An 18,592-nucleotide genomic window follows, 5' to 3' on the forward strand; every position below is an offset into this window, starting at 1 on the left:
AGCACGCCCCCTGCGGACTGTGGGAGCCGCCACACTCCAGACACAGCTCCGCCGCTCAAGGCTACGATCGGATTCCACTTCCCGCGCACCCCTGGCCGGCTGCCCTAGTGGTTTCGTGGGCGTGGAGGTTTTATTTTTCACTATAAATTGATAAATCTTTCATCAGTTTACTCATCAGTCTCTAGTGGGTTTGGTCGCTGTGTGTCAGTGCCTGGAACTACGTCACACCGTTTTTCCAGATCTGTAAAGTTGGTCACCACTGCCTCTTGGGCCCCCAAAGGCCCTGACTACCTTTTTGATCAATTAAGTAATCAATCTCCCTTGGGATGCCTGGGTGGCTCAGTCGGTTAAGTGTCCGACTCCGGCTCGGGTACTGATATCACGGTTCGTGAGTTCGAGCCCCACGTCGGGCTCTGTGCTGACAGCTCGGAGCCTGGAGCCCACTTCTGATTCTGTGTCTCCTCTCTCTGCCCCTCCCCTACTTGTGCTCTGTCTCTCTCTGTCTCTCTCTCAAAGATAAACAGTAAAAAAAAAATTAAAAAAAGAACAAAAAAAATAAATCAATCTCCATCCCCCTCCGCCTTCAATGATTATGCTGAATCCTACTAACGCTTGGATTTATGTGAGCCTACAGCTTACAGATCTGAAAGAAAACCATCCCTAGGGACTCCGAAGCTGGCATTTGGCTGGAGTACGGGCGCACAAATGCCCACCGTGGACAGACGGTCTAGATCTCTAGGCACAGCTAACGTAAAAGGGAGAGCAAATTGCACCCGCCTCCCACGCCACCCGGGGAAGGGCCGGGAGGAAGAGGCCCGTCCGTGTCCACCGACGGCCGGCCATACGGCGCCGCCCCTTGAGCGAAGAGGGCCTGGCCTGTCCCTCCTGGCCCGCCCGGTCCATCGACTCCCACCCCGCCTGGCCCCCGCCAGCGTGGTCACCTGTCTGAAGAGCAGCTCCTGCTCGGTGGGCTGGCGCTGGCCCGACTCCACCTCCCGCAGGGGCTCCGCCTCCTCGTCATCACTCTCGATGGGCTCCTGCTTCACTTGGACGCCGGCCAGAGCGTGTGCCTCCTTCTGCCCAGAGAGCCGGTCCAGGTAGGGCTCCTCCAGGAGGGCCTGGTGCTCACGAAGCTCCTCCTCCGTCTCCTCGGGATGGCTCTCGGGCTGCCGGGCCGGCTCGCTCTGTTTGGGGATAATCTATAAGGCAGAGGTAAGGGATGAGGGCCGCGGAGACGACGTGACAGCACGAGCTCTGTGCCTCAGAGCAAAGGGACGGACGACCCGGACGGATGCTGCCGGGCCTGAGCTGGAGCCGGCAGGCACCGCTTGTCCCCCAACACCCTGGGCGCCGGGCCGGCCGGGGAAGGAGAGCCCAGCGCCTGGTGCGCATTTGTTAACAAGCACCCGTGTGCCAAGCGCAGAGACGCGGGGTATGAAAGTCACAGCGGTCAAGCCAGGCTCCTGGGGGACCGGCGCCGTGGCTCCGAGAAAATGTGACCGTCTGCAAAGCCCCTGACTACGCTGCTGTGGAGAACGCTCCGACTCGGTTTCCAGAAGGGGAGAGGTTTTCGAGGATGCCCAACACGTTTTGGCCACCGCACGTTTGTACGCAAGTCCTCCCAGACCGCTTGCTTCACCACCCACACCACCACATTGTGGGTGTGACGAGGGTGGGACTGGGCGGATGCCTGTGTGCAAGTGTCAGCGTTCCGTGTGCTTGTCCCCAGGGCCCAGCCCTCCCAAGCATCTCCCCGAGGCCCACGTGCCCACAGCCCTCAGAGGGCACAGCTAGGGGGTGAAGCGTGGACCCGCCTCTTACGGGGCGAGGGTCCCGGACTCCCTCTCTGGCTTTCTCCGCTTCCTTGGGAAGTGAGGGCATCTGAGCAGAGGCCTCCAGGCCCCTCCAGGGGAGTCAGGCCATCCTGGGCTTCACGAGAGACAGCCCAGCTACGTGAAGGATTCCCGGAGGCCGGATCGAGCGGCCCCGTTGTCCCGGGGAGCTCTGGGCAGGGGCAGGAGCACAGGCACCTGAGGTGCCACCAACCCCTGGGGCGCAGGCCACACCCCCGAGGCGGCCTCGGCCTCTCAGGCCGCAGCTCGGAGGGAGTTGGGAGGCACGTGGCCACAGCCGCAGACTCCCCGTGATGCAAGGGGCTTGTGCGGTCAGTGTCCTTGGGCCACGGCCGCGGCCAGAGGCCTGTCGCCGCCTTCGAAATGCAGCTCTGGGGTTGCTAGCCGGGCTGTGGGCGGGCGGCACAGTGGAGCCGACGTCGGGGGCGAGGCTCTGCCAGCCAGCGCGCTGGCCGAACACTGTCGGCAACACGCAAGCCAGCTGTGTCCTGCGACGCCCTCAGCCCCTTCCCCAGACGGCAGGAGAAGAAACGCACGTCTGTATTTGGAGCGGGTCCCTTGCTAAAGCCAGACTACGGGTCGGGGGAAAAGCCAAACTCGTAGAGAGGCCAGGGCTGGAAGATGAGTGGGCGTGGCCCTGGTCGGACCGCCCGGACGGAGGACCCGGATGTCAGGGTCAGTGCCGAGAGCGCGGAGGCGAGCAGGAAAGTCCGCGGCGAGGCACGCAGCCCGACCCACGGGACCACGGGGCTCAAGCCGCGACAGGAACAGCCTCCCCCAGCAAAGCCTCTGTCCTGCGGGGGCAACAGGTGCCCTGGAGCACCGTCCCCACAGAGGGGGGAGAGCGCGTCCCGCCACCGCATTTACCACGTCACTACGCCCAGACCCGCCAGAGGGCGCACCCACACTCGCTGGCCTGCAGGGGGCGGCTGCCGCTTGCACAGCTCGAGGCTCCGCCACCCACCGGCGGCATGCGTTCTCCAGAAAGGCCCTTCACCTGGCGGACCTTCACCAGACACCACGGCACACGAGGTGCCGGGCTCTCACAAGTGACGCTACTACGGCCGCAGAGCACCGGTGACTGTGCCGACCTCGGGCCAAAACAGGTGAGCACAGCCGGCTCCCGGGTGCGTCTTTCCTGTTCTCAGAGGCTCCGCCGCCCAGCGGTTGGGTTCCCGTGGCCGCCCAGCGGTTCGGTTCCCGTGGCCGCCCAGCGGTTCGGTTCCGTGGCCAGCGACCCTGGGAAGACCGGAGCAGCCGTGCACGGCTGCTCGCCCTAAGGGGGGGGCGTCAGTGAAGTGAACGCACTCGGAGGCAGGGGTTGAACGAGCCGTAGATCACGCAGGAAACGGCCACGATCCCCAACGCAGCCCGAGCAGGGCTGCGGGATGGAAGGTCTCGGGGCTGCTGGGAGCTGGGCCCTCGTGCCCTCGGGTAAGGAGCCCCTTAGGAACAGCGTCTCCCAGACGAAAGGCAGAAATACTGGTGCCAGACGGCACCAGACAACGTCGTCGGCTCCCCGAGATCCCAGGAGAACGCTGTACAAACATTTCAATCACCCGTCGTTCACGCTCATAATCAATCATGGAATAGAGTCTAGGGAGATTACCCAGTTTCTCAATCATTCTGTTCAAGACTGTACCAGGAGTGAATAGGTGTTTCCCGTCTTCCTAACACCTCCTACCCTATCAGTCAGACAGTGACACGATAAAATTAAGAAGCCACGGGTGGCACTGGGGAGACGAACGTGAAGTGGGGTTTACAGCTGGGAGCACAGACTGACAGCCTGTCTCGCCCACAGGAAGTAAGTAGGTGCCTTTCCTGTGCAGGGGAGGGCGTGCTGGCTGGCCCTACATGCTGGGGGCGGGGGGGGGGGGGGGCCCGTCTCCCACGGGGGCCTTAGCTTGGCCTGCACTGGGCATCTGGCCGTTCAGGGGCAGGGTGCCGGGGGACTGTGTCCCCACAACCCTGCAGCGGGGTCACACGGGCTGCATTCAGGTGGCTGGCGGCCGCCGTCTTCACGGGACGCTGACTGTTTCTGGTTTTGATGACCAGCACCACCACACCGAACTTCCCTATTTCCTGCCCAAACCCCCCTCCGTGAGGGACTTTCGGGACCGTGTGAGGGCGCAGACCCCGCGGGCAGGCCCACGCAGGTGCCGAGGGGCTCAGAAAGGCGGGTCCGCTTCGGGGAGAGGGGCGCCCAGGGAGCTCAGGGCCGCACGCGGATGCGACATGCACCCCCCCCCCCCCCCCACCGCCGAATGTGCTCCGCCGGCCGCGCCCGCAGACCCACCTTGCTCATGTGCAGCTGCTGCTGGAACTGCTGCTTGTGCTTCTCCAGAAACTGCTGGTGCTGCTGCTGGATGACCAGGTGCTGCAGGGCCGGCGCGTTCTGGGGCAGCGGGGCCGACTGCGTGCGTCCCAGCGGGCGGTGCTGCCGCAGCTTGTGCACGGACGGGGACACGCGGTCCGCTCCCACCAGCGCCTGCGCGTGCAGGGGCAGCGCGCCCAGGCCTGAAAGACACGTCGGAAGGTGACGCGGGGGCCCCCCGTGCTCCACCCTGAAGCCCGGGGCGCAGGCCGCCGTGAGCCGCCGGCGTGGGCTTCGGTGAGCAGGGGCCGCCGTGCGCAGGCGTTCCGAGTCACAGGTTCCGGAGCGGCCGGTCCGCCCGGCAGTGGCCCCACGACCCCTCGGACAGGCCCGGGCCCTAGAACGACTGGTTGCGGTCTGAGCGGCATCGCGGGGCCGCCGGAGTGGCTTGCGCCACACTGACCAGGGCTGCAGAGGTCCCGGTGGCCCGGCACGTTCTAGAAGACCATGGAGACGGCTCTTCCCCTAACCGACCCAGAAACCAAGCTGTGAGGGAAAAAACCCGTCCTGAGGGATCAAATCCTTTAAAGGTCTCTTCAAGCGGTGACTTTATTCACAAAGGGGGTGTTAACACTTGTCACAACCCTGGCGCTTGCGGTCAGAATCTTCTACAAATTTCTGCAAAGGTGCTGCCTCCCCCCATGCCCACCAGCTGCTTCCCCTGCACCCGCACCTGGACTGAGTGTTCGAGAATCTGGACGGATATGTGATCCTGCTTTAACGTGCACGTGAATCTCCTTTTCAAATGCACCCTGTGCAGGGGACACAGATGCCAAACCTTTTTCCTTCTGTAAACTTTCCACCCGCCGGTACCTTCTCTTTTGCGAATTGTGGGCTTAGGTAGTTGACCATCTTTCCGGGGTTCTTTGGGCAAAAGTCTAACAAACCCTTCCCTGCTACCCCAGGGAAAACGGGCTGCCCCAGCGGCCCGAGCTAGATGCACACTAACCCACGAGGCTCAGGCTGAACCTGACGCGGGTCACGGTCCCCGGCCTGAGGGGGAACAGCATGTACCAGACCTTAGCAGATGCCCGCCTCCCCGAAAGCACGGCCCCGGGAACTGCTCAAGTGGCCGGCCCCCCGACAGGCAGGCACACCTGCCCATCCCCCCCCAGGGGGTCCCTGAGACCCCTGGGGTGACTGCAGCCTGTTTCCCTTGTCCCTTCGTGGGCTGGAGATTTCAAAATTACCACCACAATTTTGTATGCAGACAGAGAGAGCAGACGCCAAGAAAAGGTTCAACCCTTGCAAAGTTGTCTCTGATTAGCTTTTCAAGAAGTCAGCCAACTCCAGCCCCCTGAACTGCCATCGCCTTCTGTCCAGCTCGCTGTTTTCTGGGAGAAGTTATGTTAGATTCCATTCTCTGCCTGGCTGCTAAGTTAAAGTTAGTAACTCAAACGCTAGACTGATTCTCTCTCAAGTTTCTAGAAGAGCTAAAAAAAAGAAAAAAAGGTAAAAAAAAAAACCCATCATCCTAAGAAGGTGTTTCAGAATTCACCCACTGTTGACAGAGGCGTCGTGAGGATGAAAATTCGGAAGCCAGCCATACGAAGCTGCATTTATGGGATCAAAGGTGACGTAGTCACCAAGAGGGTCCCGCCTCAGAAAACACGAAGCTAAAACAGGGTTTCCTGAGCAGCTGCTTCTCAGGTTCCGCAGGACACTGGGACCGCAGGGCTGCCGCGGTCAGCTGGGCGGCCGCCCCAGGTTCCGCACAGAAGCTTCTCCTGGCTCTGCGGAAGGAAAGCAGCTTCCAGGGCTGACAAAGGAGCAGGGACATGCATGAATGTGAGCCTTCACGCGGGGTGGACACTGCCCTGAGGGCACAGGCCACTATCCCCATGGGGACATGGGCAGACAGCGGGAGGACCTCGTTCTGGCCCGCCCGCACCCTTACCCTCTCTGGGCCCACCCCACTCACCCCAAAATTCACAATGGGCCCCCTAGGGCACAGAACTCCAGTGCTGTCCCACTCGGGGACTGGTCGCATTGCAGAAAACGGACTCCTAACCTCTGAGTGGCAAACCCATTACTGGTCAGGTGGTTTCCAATTCAGAACCTAAAGATGACCCCTCAGGTCATCAACAAGGGCTTTTGATGACAGACCCTTATTTGGCTTTTGGTATATACAACGTAAAAGACTTCTACGCATAAAAACACACCACGTGAAGATCCAATTCTGTCCTGGGTGACCCAGCTGCCTGCAGAGGCCTGCTGTGCCCAGATGGGCACCGTGCAGGGACAGAGCCCGACTTGTGCCGCCCGGCGGACCCTGCTCTGGGCAGGGGGGACCGGGCTGCCAGGGGCCTCCTTCCCTGAGCACCTGGCCGGCCGGGAGACGCTTCGCTCTTCCCGCCCACAGGGCTGGCACAAGTCTGTCGGGGCTCCAGGACACAGATGACACCCGCCTGCCCCTCATGTCGGTCCTGAGAGAGGGACCGGGGGGGGGGGGGGGCGCGACCGGAAGCCCACGCAGGACCGCACAACGGTGACCGCACAACGGTGATCACGTGGGACTCCCCGGCATTCGCTCGGCCATCCAGGGTTGGCGAGTTTGCAAACAAAGGCACCACGTCCACATTCCCCAGCCAGCGTGGGGGTCAAGAGGGAAACAGGCGAAGAGTCAGGCTGTCCTGGCGCTCCGGACCCAGATCTGAGGTGCTGGCCTTGGTGCTGCGGGGCTCAGGTGAAGTAGGCGAATTCACACTGGTGAGTACGGCCTGTGCCCTTAGAAATCCGTATGGGGCATCCCACTGCCCCACGCGCCAGGGTGGGACTCTTTAAGGCCCTCCAGGTGACAGTCAGCCGGACAGGGCTAAGTTCTTGCCAGGGGTGTGCCAGGCTGCACATCAGCACAGCCTGAGCGCTGCAAGAAAAATCCCTGCACAGCAGGGGCCCGCCTGGACCAGTTGGCTTTGCTGGAGCTCTGGGGGCCCGGCCAGGGTTGGGAATCGCGGGCCAGGCCCCAGGCGCGGCAGCCCCATGTGCCTCCTGGGAGAGGTCAGGTACCAAGGGGAGCGTGCCATCACTGCTGCAGAAGCCAGCCGCCGTCCCCGTGCTCAGAAGCACAGCCACGGGCAGACGGCCAGTTCCGCCAGCCCGCGGGGGGCAGCCCCAGTGAGTGACCCGAAGGCCAGAATGACCTCACGTCCACCAGGTGCAACACCCGCTCCCTCCACCTGTCCTTCTCCCGAGACCCTCACCTAAGGCCTCAGCAATGATGCCACTTCTCCAGGAAGCCTTCCCTACGCCCTCCCTGCTGCACGGCTGAGCGTCCAGACCCACTACGGAGGACCAGCCCAAGGGAGACGCGGGGCTGAAAGCTGTGCCTTCCGGCCACACAGCAGGAGGCCTGGACAACACACGTGTCCTTCTCGCCTCGAGATGATGGTTCCATTCCCACCCGCTGCCTCGGGTGGTCGCTCAGAGACCCAACCTCTGGGAGCGTATGAGGGCACGTCACTCTTCTCAGGAGAAGATTCGGCTGGACAACTCCTGGGGCGGTGGGGAGCAAGGTGAGTGCCACACGAAGGTGGGACATCCCGCGGACCCGCTCGGGGAGAGACACGGCCCTGGTGCCCGTCCCCCCTCACCCCTCTGCATCTGCGGCCTGTTTCCAGTGTTCGTGAGACACAGCTATTCTGGCTCGGCCGTTCTGTCCGTGTGTCCATCTGCCCACGAGCACTCACGGAAAAGCAGGGCCGCTGGCAGGTGAACCTGGGGACTGTCCCTGATCCTGCTCAGACACAAGTCACCTCAGAAACCCCGAGTGTCCCTCGCTTTGCCCCCAGAGACGTTTACCGCGGGCCTGCAGCGCACCGCCCCCGTACAGGGGCCGGGAGAGCGGGGCGATGCCGCGGATGTGCAGATTGTCCTCCGCGAGGGAAGGTGAGCAGGAGGGGAGCGAAACCGAAGCGCAGCTCAGCAGAGCACACGGGAGGGGGAAGGGCCACGTCCGGGGTGGGGGGGGGCAGGGCCCAGGTCGGGACCAGGCCTCAGGGCAGCCGGCTTGGGAGCCGGGCCTGCGGGGGGGAAAGGGCGGCCCCCTCTGGCGAAGAGGGAGCCACACCCCTGTGCGCCACACCAGAAGGAGAGGGCTCGCTCCTGTGCCCGCTGGCAGCCAGGCCGTCACGGCCGGCCGGCACCACCTGATAGGCCACGCTCACGTGCCCCGACAGCCACCAGCCACATGGGCACCCACCATGTCCCACGTGGGACTGAGAAACCAGACGGGTACTTTGCTTCTGGGTCTCAACGTCCACTTTAAACATCAGGGGCGACACGCGGCCAGTGCTCCAGCTCAGGACGGCAGTGCTCTGGGCGGAGAGGGCTTCTCAGGCCCTGAGGGGCAGGAAACCCGGGCGGGGGTGGAGCTTGGAGGGTGATCCCAGAGACCCGAATCAGGGCCAAGTTCATGGGGAGGGGGTTGGGAGGGGCCACGAGAACTGGGAAGAACAGGGAAGTAACCACCACGACCACACAACTAACACCTGAAGGGGGCTCACCAGTGTCAGGCCCATCCTGCACTAACACACACCTCACTTAACCCCGAAGAAACTCAGCAAGGCAGACACTCGCGTTACCCCTGTTTCACATACGGGGATACTGAGGCACGGCACGAGGGAAGGCTTCCCAGGTCACTGAGCTGGGATGAGACGGAGACGAGACAGCCCGTGCTCTGGGCCACGGCCCTGCCTCCAGCACCTGCGGCCGGTGTCCGGGGGCCGGGAGGGGCCTGCAGGTTCGGGGGCGGGGAGGGCAGTGCTAACAGGTGCTGGACCAGAAGTCGTGCCCCAGCCAGTCTCACTGCCACAGGCAAGCCGTCGGCAGCTGCTGTCACAGAAAGGGCCACCGGATCACACGCGAAGGGCAGAAGCAGCAACGTGGCCAATCACGAAGGAGTCAAGTTCAGCAAGTTTATCAGAGGTGAGATTTACCTAAGACTGTCATTCAAGTCCTGTGGGAAAAGGCTACTCCCCACAGTCAGTAGAGTGGCCGACTCTTGATCCCAGGGTCCTGAGTTCAAGCCCACCCTGGGCATGGGGCCTACTTAAAAACAAAAAACGTTACTTCACAGGAAGCTCAGGGATGTGCCCGAAAAATGCTCTTTAACGGTGGGTGACGAGCAGACGCTCGGGGACCGGGGGTCACAAGGAGGGTCAGCTGTAGGTTTACATAAATGATACAGGACAGAAACTCAGGCATCCTTCACTGCTCTTGACCCCGCGCCCTGACTTTGGGTGTCGCACAGACTCAGATGTGATTTCAGATGGAACCCTTGAGCCCCTGTGCTCATGACCCATCATCTGAAAGGCGGGGAGATGCCCGGTGACGCTTCTGCTCCCCCTCAACTCTGAAGAGGGCGGTGACCCCGAATTCAAGCACTGGGGGGCCCAGACAGAAAGACAGACACACACACACAGACGGAAGCCCGCCATCCACACGGACACACACAGAGGGCCGGATGGGCCCCTCACGCCCAGACCGGCCCCACGGCTCTTCAGGACCAAGTGCTGGAGAGAGACCGGTGGGCACAAAAGACATTCACCTGCCCGCGGCCCGCGTGGCCACAGGTCGGGACTCTGACCCGCTCGCACCTGCACTTCCCACCAAAGCGTCAAGGAGGTCATGTTAGATCCCAACCGCAAACAAATCAGCAGACCTCCAGGGAGCCGAGCGTGAGGCCGGGTGCTGCAGACGAACAGCAGGTACTTCCCTGTTCCGCAGCAGACCCCACACCTTCGTCCCTCCCAAAGGAACAGTTGCCGTGCAAACCTCCGGCCACATTTCCTGACTTATTCCTAAGTGTGAGCGTCCCTTACGCGGGGCACACGACAGACGTTTCCGCCACGAATGGGAACTGACGATCTACCAGAGTCGTCCCCCCTCATCTTGACCCGAATGAAAAAGTGGACGGGAGAAGCCGTGTCTCTGGAGAAGCTTCCAGAAGGTCTAAGCGACACTGCTTTTACTCTGTCTACCTCGTTTTGTAAGTGAGACTCGGTTTATCGACTCCCACGCCTTAACACGGGAGAGGCCGTGGCTAGAAATTCGGGGGTGCGGACGGGCCTCCCCGCTGGGCCCCGAGCCGACCGTGCTCACCTGTGACGAGGGGCGTCTGCGTAGGCGGCTGCTCCAGTAAGACCATGTGCTGTAGCAGCGGGTTGTGTGAAGCCCCACCGTCCCGCTCCAGGGGCGCCGTGCTCAGGTAGGGGGTGAGGTGCGTGCCGGGAAAGAGGGAGATCCGCTGCTGGAGGGCGGGGAGAGTGAGCCTGTCGGCCTCCTGCGGACCTGCCGTCCCCTGGAGAGGTACAACTGTGACGCCCGGGGCCGAGGGCCCGTGACGGCCCCCCGCCCCCGCTGGCCACGCAGACCCGCCGACGCCTACTCACAGCGGAAGGGCCGGTGGCGGGCAGTCCCAGCGTGATGTTGGGCAAGGACGGTGACGTGTAGAGGGGGAGCGGGGCCACGGAACCTTCTCGAGTCACGAGCCTGTGGGCCAAGCTGGTCTGCGGACAGAACACATGACGGCCGTCACACACAGTCTGCCAGCGACAAGCGTGGGCCACAGACACCACGAGAAACGACAGCTGAGAGCGCCTCAGGGCAGGCCATGCAGAGTCCCGAGACGCTACAGTACAGAAACACAGTGACAGGTTACAGCACAGAGGTGGCACAGAATTTCAAAGCAGGTCACAAGCCCCGAAACACGGATTCACAATCCATGACGGTCTCGTTTTTATTCACGTTGTTTAATCATCGTAGACTATCAGGAAAATCTGAGATAACGTGTTATAGAATACGTTCTTGGTTGGGGATGTCATTTTAAATACAACATCAGAGGCAGAAACCAGAGAAGATATTGATTAAAAAAAAATTCCCTTTTGGGCGTCTGGGTGGCTCAGTCGGTTGAGCATCCGACTCTGGATTTCAGCTCAGGTCATGGTCGCACGGTTGTGAGATCGAGCCCCGTGTCGTGCTCCATGCTGAGCCTGCTTGGGATTCTCTCTCTCTCTCTCTCTCTCTCTCTCTCTCTCTCTCTCTCTCTCTCTCTCCCTCTCTCCGCCCCTCTCCCCTAAAAAAAAAATCCCCTCCCAGAAAAGGCAAATAATAAATAATGGTCACGGCAATATGGGCAACATGTAGGAAAGAGAAAGGTAACTGTGTAAAGAGCTCACAGATCAAGATAATAATTAGCAAAAGTGCTCGTCAAAGGCAAATGACAAAGAACCAGTATTACGGGAGAACTCCTGAAAAAATTACTCAAAACCGTCCGTGATCAAAACGTGTTTAAATACCTATCGAGTTGGCAAAGATTTTTAAGACTGAGAACACTCTCTTGGCCCCGAGGAACAGAAACACGCTGCTGGGCGGGTTTATCAAGCGGTGCGCTCTTTCTGCAGGAAAACTGGGCAATCCGTGTCAAAAGCCTTAAAAACTTATCTAACTTTTGATCCTAAAACTCCACTCTCCGGGTGGCTCTTACGAAACGGTGCCAGGCAAAACCAGAGACGGTCCCAGGAATGCCGTGGCCGTGGTGCCCACGGCAGGGAAGGGCAGCGTGTCCGTGTCCCGGGTGGAGCGAATGAACCACACTTATGCGCCGGGCCCTTGGGAGGCCGGGAGAAGTCTGGGTTGGTTGGAGTCCCACCGATGACGTGTTGTTAGGCTGGAAAAACAAGGTACAGGATGGTCTGCTCGTTCAAAAGCAGACAGCGAGGGCTGGAAGGACAGACAGAAAAGGGGGAGTGGGAGCATTCTCTGAGGATCTGAATTACCGTGCTATTTAACATCTTTTTGCTTCTAGAAAGAACATTCTTCCCTCCAAAGGATGCTGTTTTGTTTGCCGCAACGCCCCCTGTGGAGTAGGTACCTGGTCAGCGTGCCGAACCACGGAGCAGACAGACAGAAGGAACAAAGGACTTGGCCACCAGGCCGGCGAGTGGGAGGCGGCAGACGGAGTCCGCGTAACGAGAAAATCACTGGAGTGATGGACGTGTGACCAGTCTCCTCTTAGCTCCTCTCGCAGTGGGGCACGTAACTAACGACGAGAAACGTCCGGGTGCCTTAAAATGTCACATCCGAGGGGAAAATTATGCGCTGAAAGCTATCATCAAGTGGCCGTACGTAGGGGTGCACCGGGTGCCGGCCCGGGGAGGAAACAGCCTCCTCATCTGCTGGGGGTTGGGGGATTGCGGGGGGGCCGCCTGCGGCTCGCCTCGGAGACGCTGGGTGTGGTCCCAGACACCACAGCACCAGTCCGTGAGCTCACTGGTCTCCCCGTGCGCGTGAAAGTTGTGTTTACGAGACACTGTAGTGTGTCAGGTGTGTTAACAGCTTCATGTCTACAGGAATGTACAGACTTGAGTTAAAACGTATTTTATTGCTAAACAATGCTAACCATCATCTGAGCTCTCAGTGAGTCAGAATCCTCTTGCTGGAGGAAGATCTTGCCTCGATGCTCACGGCTACTTGGTGGTTGTGACAGTTTCCTAAATTAGTCAACAACGAGGTTGGTCTGGTACATCAAGTGACTCCTCCTTTCGTGGACGATTTCTCTGTAGCACGTGATGCCGTTTGACGCCATTTTACGCACAGTAGGAATCTTTCGACACCGGAGTCCGTCCTCTCAAACACAGCCACGTCTCTATCAGCTAAGCGTATGCATCTTCCAAATCCTTTGTGGTCACGTCAACAGTCTTCACGGCATCGTCACCGGCGGCAGATTCCGCCTCAAGAAACCACTTCCCCAAGAAGCAACTCCTCCTCCGTCCAAGATTTCCCCCAAGACCGCGGCCACACATTCAGTCCCATCATCAAGCTCCGCTTGTAACTCTGGTTCTCTTGCTGTTTCCACCCTATCGGCAGCGACTTCCTCCACGGAAGGCTGGTGTCTTCGGTTCGTAAGAAAGGGCAACACCTGTGATGCGTGATAAAGAGACGTGTGCCTGTACCGCCTCACGGCGTGTGTGCAAATATCCGTAACTCGCAGGATCCCCGAGGTGCTGTTTAACGCGGTCGTATTTCAGCGTCCTTTGGAAACACACACACCTTATGGTCTGTTTGGACGCCATGAGCGCAAACCAGGAAGAAAAGCGTTTTTCGCGCAGGGGCGCCTGGTGTATCTTGTCCTGGAGAGACCACAGGGCTACAAAGCATTCGCTCACCGTGACCCTGCACAGTCACGAGCTGACGACCACTGTGGAAAGCACTTTCCCCAGACAGAAAAACTGTTGGTCCAAGTAGAAGAAATATCGACACGCTGTGCCGAGGAGAACATGATGGAAACGGCCAAGGAAAGCAGGCACCACTGGGCTGTAATCACCCAGGGACGAAACGAGCAAACGTCCTAATGTCTGCAAAGTTATAATTTCCTCTTTATAATCACTCTATTTTTTTTTTTTTTTTACCTAATTTATTTTTAGAAATAACGCAGCCTTCTGAGAACTGCTCGGAGGCTGACTGCCCGCGTGCGCGACGCTGGCGGTCTCCGTCCGCGGGGCGACAGGCTCATCAGCTCCCACGCGCTCCGCACAAAATCGGGGCCTGGTCTCGTGCCCCGCTTCACGCCGGGCCTGCTGGGCTGGAGGGAGCTGCCTTTCCAGGCCCGGGGCGCCTGCTTCCGCCGTGTGTAGGCCGCGGACCTTGTCCCGGCCCGGGGCCCCTGGCAGAACAGCAGTGAAAGGAGGCGCTCCAGTGAGGACCCACGTCGCCCTGCGCCCGAGGGGCTGCAGCCAGTGGGGGCGTCACGAGGCCTGCGAGTTCTCAGGAGAGGCCAGCTTCTAACAGCGCCCGAAACCCCCAGAGGCCCCCCAGGCGGACCTGACCGTCAGAGGCCACCCCTGCCCACCAGAGAACGGTAAACGGGATGGCCCTTTCCTATCGGGGGGTCTGCAGCAGCTCGATTTACATGAACACGGGACTTGTACTTCAGCAGGGGCAGGGGGAGACCTGGGGGGGAGCGGAGGGGCCAGCGCCAACCTTAGCTCTGCCGCGTGTTTGTGCGCACGGGTGTCTACAACGGGGTGGAAAGGCTCAGCCCTGGCGCCCATATACCCCGAGTAAGATCTGTCAACCCTGCGGGAGGGGAGGACTCATTGCTAAATATCTAGGGGGAAAGTTAAGTGACTACATGTACTCAAGTGTACCCTCCTGTAAGTCAGCAGGAACTCAAAAAGAACTCAGAAAGACCTCCCACTCGGCGGGGCCGTCTGCGGCATGAAGCAGACGGCACTTCGGGCTCCGTTCTCCGTGAACTCCGCAGCGAGGCGGCTCCCCACGCAGGGCACCCCCAGCCCGTGGCCTCGCTCGATAGCGTGAAGTTCCCCTGCTCTTCCTGGGCACCGGCCAGAGCCTGCCTCTCCCAGGCCGCACAGCCTGCTGTGTGGAGGCAGGCTGCTGGCCGGCCCTCTGGCCCTCTGGCCCCTGGGCCCGGTGCAGGGCTGGCCCGAGGTAGGAGCTCCAGGGACACTTGTGCAATGAGCAGCTGGGGCAAAGAGAACGAGGTAGAAAAAGAAAGCACGGAAGGAAGGTCCTGGAAACCACTGCCCGGAAAGTCACCCAGGTCTGGTCAAGGGCACAACCGGCAGCCAGCCCCGGGCCCCTTGTCTCCCCTGGAGCACCCGTCCTCTCTGCCAAGTGCTTCCAGAACCCTCTCTGTGCCCACGCCCCTCTCCACCTGTGGCACAGCTGGGGGCGGCGGCCTGACCGTGTGTCTCAGGCTGGTGGTTAGTTACCCAGGCGCCTCCGAAACGCCAGCTCTGGGGTTCCTGACCACCTGCCCGTGCTACTCTGCTCCCCCACGACACACGGATGCGTGTTTGTTGGCTGACGTTTTAACCTGTGTATTTCTAAAGCACAATAAACACTTTGATTCTCTTCCAACAACGGTTCTCGGCCACCGTGCAGAGCCCCAGGGGCACACAGCAGCGAGGCATCTAGGACCCCATGGGCCCACGCGTCTGTGTTCTGAATCGGCCGGATAAAACGTGCTCCGAAGGAGGCCAGGAGGAAAGGCTGGGTTCGAAGCTGCTCTCCCATCTGGACACGGGGCTCACGTTTGCAGGAGAAGCAGTGGTCAGTGGCAGGAAAGAGGGATGAAGTCCCAACAGTGCCCCGTCCAGGGTGCCTCCCGACCTCAACCGTCCAGGCCGAAGGGCACCCGCAAACCTCGGTCACCTCAAGGGAACCAACCGTCTGAATGCACCAGGCCGGCGCAGGGAACAGAAAGGAACGGAAAGCCCGCACTGACCTCGGCGGGGATGCTCGCGACGGCAGGCGCGATCCCGTTCTCGGTGCTGACATTCCCGGAGCTGTTGTTGGGCGAGCTGGGCGCGGAGCCCGGGGCGCTGCTGCAGGCCGAGTCTGTGGGGCGGAGAGACATCCGTGAGCCACGCTCCGCGCAGAGGCTCCGGGCGAGGCCGTGGCAGGTGCCCACCCGGGCCTGGGCGCCGAGGGCCTCCCGGGGACTTCTGCTTCCCACCTGCTGACTGGCACAAGTCACATCATGAAAGAGCCTGACCGCGGTCCCCGAACAGGGGCTGTGAGGCTAATTCCCTATTTTCGGTTTTGCTACTGACTTCCTGGCGAGCTCTGCACACGTACGGCTCCGTGTAGGCCCCGCCTGAGCCTTTTAAGCTGTGCACGTTACCGACTTTATTCCTCTTGAACCTCGAGATGATCCTCTACACCAAAAAGATAAGCCCTTAAACGCTCAGCAATAACCCGACAACAGAAGACCGGGAACCACAGAGGCCAAGGAACTCTGAATAGGGAGAGGTCAGATTTACCGCGCTCGCTAGCAAAGCCACGGGCCGCCGGGCTCCTTTGGAACGAAAGCCTCTCGCTTTTCCTGGGCGACATCAGACGCCCAGGGCAGGTGCCGCCCGTGGGTGCTGTGACTGGTCGGGGTTCCCTGGAATCGCACACTAGTTTATCCTGCAAGTGACTTTCAAGGTACGGGTGGGTCCGCCCTGCCAATTGGGCCCAGGCTTCACGGCGACTTGCCTGAGACCGAGGAACGTGCTCACCCTGCCCCCTTCTCACCGCCACCGGAGCCGCCGTGCCACCGGCGTCTGTGGGAGCGTCCCTTCAGCTCTCTCTGCTTTCTTGTGTTGTGGGCATCGTAACAATGGCCTCACCACGGACTGTGACCTCTGGGGTCCCTGGCCCTCTCGACCGACCGGCCGTCGGCCCGGCGACACCCGCTCGGGCTCGCCGCGGCAGCCTGGCCACGGTCAGGCCTCCCAGACAGCGACGTGAGCTCAGACCGGGTCCCTGCTGCCCCCACGCCAAATCCAGGGCTTACTTCTTCACCGGGGGTCACGGCTCCTTATAGGTCACGGGACTGGGAGCCGCTGAGGAGGGCCCGGGGGGAGGAACTGCTACACTTTGTGCACAAGGCAGAGCCGCCTCCTCCAGGCCGCCTGGCCCTCGGGGGCGGTCCCCGGGGCCCCGCCTTGGACGCCATCCCTGCTGCTCCTGTCCCAGACTACACGCCAGCTTCCACTGACTTCCTGCAAACGTGTGTCCCCTGCAGGGTCACCACACAGACCCTCTTGCGCAAGCGGGTGAGAAACTGGGGCAATAAAGATACACGTCCAGCTCTTCAACCGTTTCCCACTCAACTACGCGGATTACTGCTCGCTCCGCTTGCGGGAAAGCGGTGTAAGAAACGAACACAAGTGTGTAATCGTGTTATTCGCATCAGCACAAGCGGGGCACCGCGTGGCATGGGCTGGGCGGCGGGACGGGCACACAGAAGACAGACTGGAAGGAAACACGCCCCACAGTGAGCAGCAGCGGCTCCGGCTAGATCTCTGCTCCTGCCGCACGCGAGGCCTTAACCACCGGGGAGAAGCAGCCCGGCCCTGCCCCCACCTGGACCCCAGCGCCCCCCCCCCCAACACACACACCGGTGGGCCTCCTTCTGCACCGCCACGCGCCCCTGCTGCAGAACCCTCACCACCTTCCTTGAACTCCTTATTCTGCCTTCTGGAGAGTCAGCTCTACCCCGGCTGCCTGGGGTCTGTGGGGCCCAGAAGCCCATCTCCTCTCGTCTCTCTGCCAGCTGCACTTACCGCCAGCGCCCCCCGGCCTTGCCCGCCCCGGACTCCTCTGCGGTAGCACAACCCGGGACCCGTCGGCTGGGGCGGGCACGGTCTGGCCTCTCAAGTCGGATCCTGAGCTCCGTGGAGGCGAGGACCCGTGCCCCCACTTTTACGTGTAACCTGGTGCGGACTCACGGTAGCATGAAACCGTCACGGGCTGACCACGTGAACATGAGGGCCGGAGCTCAGGAAGAAGCCTGCCCACGGCCCCGCCTCACCAAGCCCGTGGCCAGAAATAACCGCACGGGCTCCTCTGTCCATCAGGGCGGCCGGCCCACGCCAGGCACCCGTCAGAGGAAACACAGCTGCACTCACAGCCTCAAAGGGGACCCCCCAGCTGGGGAGACTCCGGGACTCCGAGTGACAACGCTCTTCTCCTCAGACGAGGCCCGTCTGTCCTCGACGGACCCAGCACAGAACCCTGCGCCGAGACACGAAGAGCCTCGGCTTTTCACACAAACGCTCAGAGGCAGGAGCTTACGTCTGGGGCGTCTCCCTGGCTAACGGGCCCTGGAGCGCAGCGGGACAGGGCAGGAGGGCCCCACAGAGCTCTCACCTTAACTCAGAGGCGCTGGAGCTCCGACCCGTGTGCGCGGCACTAGCCGCTTCCACACGGGGACCAGCCCCGGGGAGCCCCCCTCCTCGGGCCCTGAGAACCTACCACTGACAGGCCGCTACCTACAGCCTTGCCTCTCAAAGGAGGCCCTGTGCTTGCCGCAAACACGGCTCCCGCCCGCCTCGCCCCCAAGCCGCTTCTGAGCAGCGCCTCTCTCGGGGTGCTGACTTCGGGCGTGTGGATGGGCGCCCGCAGGAAGCGGGAGCACACACTCCGGGCTGGGGTGTGCCCTTGCAGTGGGGCGCAGCCTCAGGGTGGGGCCCACCCTCGTGAAGTGGGATGCGCCTGGAGCCGGGGTGGGCCCTCTGGAAGCGAGGTGCACCCTTGCAGTGGGGGGTGCGGCCCGGAAGAGGGGAGCAGCACCCGCAGGAAGGAGGGCGCCCCTCAGGCCCGGGCTCTGCCGGGGGCGTACTTCTGCGTGTCCACCGCTAGGTGGGGGCCGAGAGCAACGCTCACCGGGAAAGTGAAGCGGTCGCCCTCCTCTCTCCCCCTCCCACCCGTGGGACCCCTGCCCCGTGGCCCAGACACCGTGATGGGCGGTGAGCAGCTCACAACCATGTGATTCACCACGGACGGGGCAGGATCGGGGAACCTCAACTCAAAACTCCTGAAAACACCTGGTGCGATGTCAGACAGGACT

The 18,592-nt window shown here is 61.5% G+C and overlaps 1 protein-coding gene across 4 annotated transcripts in view; it reads right to left on the minus strand.

Annotated features, from left to right (window-relative positions):
• The window catches only part of HDAC4 (histone deacetylase 4), a 226,751-nt gene that overhangs the window by 50,091 nt on the left and 158,068 nt on the right, over positions 1 to 18,592 (minus strand). For 3 of the 4 annotated variants that reach the window (XM_030328205.1, XM_030328203.1, XM_030328204.1), the window contains 5 exons: positions 15,479 to 15,591; positions 10,620 to 10,736; positions 10,330 to 10,528; positions 4,150 to 4,370; positions 942 to 1,199 (listed from right to left, as the gene is read on the minus strand). In XM_030328205.1, coding sequence (XP_030184065.1) covers positions 942 to 1,199; positions 4,150 to 4,370; positions 10,330 to 10,528; positions 10,620 to 10,736; positions 15,479 to 15,591 — 908 coding nt within the window. The remainder of the gene's footprint in view (positions 1 to 941; positions 1,200 to 4,149; positions 4,371 to 10,329; positions 10,529 to 10,619; positions 10,737 to 15,478; positions 15,592 to 18,592) is intronic. The other variant, XM_030328206.1, reaches the window with a different exon arrangement.

The sequence above is a fragment of the Lynx canadensis genome, chromosome C1 (assembly GCF_007474595.2).
Source record: "Lynx canadensis isolate LIC74 chromosome C1, mLynCan4.pri.v2, whole genome shotgun sequence".
NCBI classification, from domain to species: Eukaryota; Metazoa; Chordata; class Mammalia; order Carnivora; family Felidae; genus Lynx; species Lynx canadensis.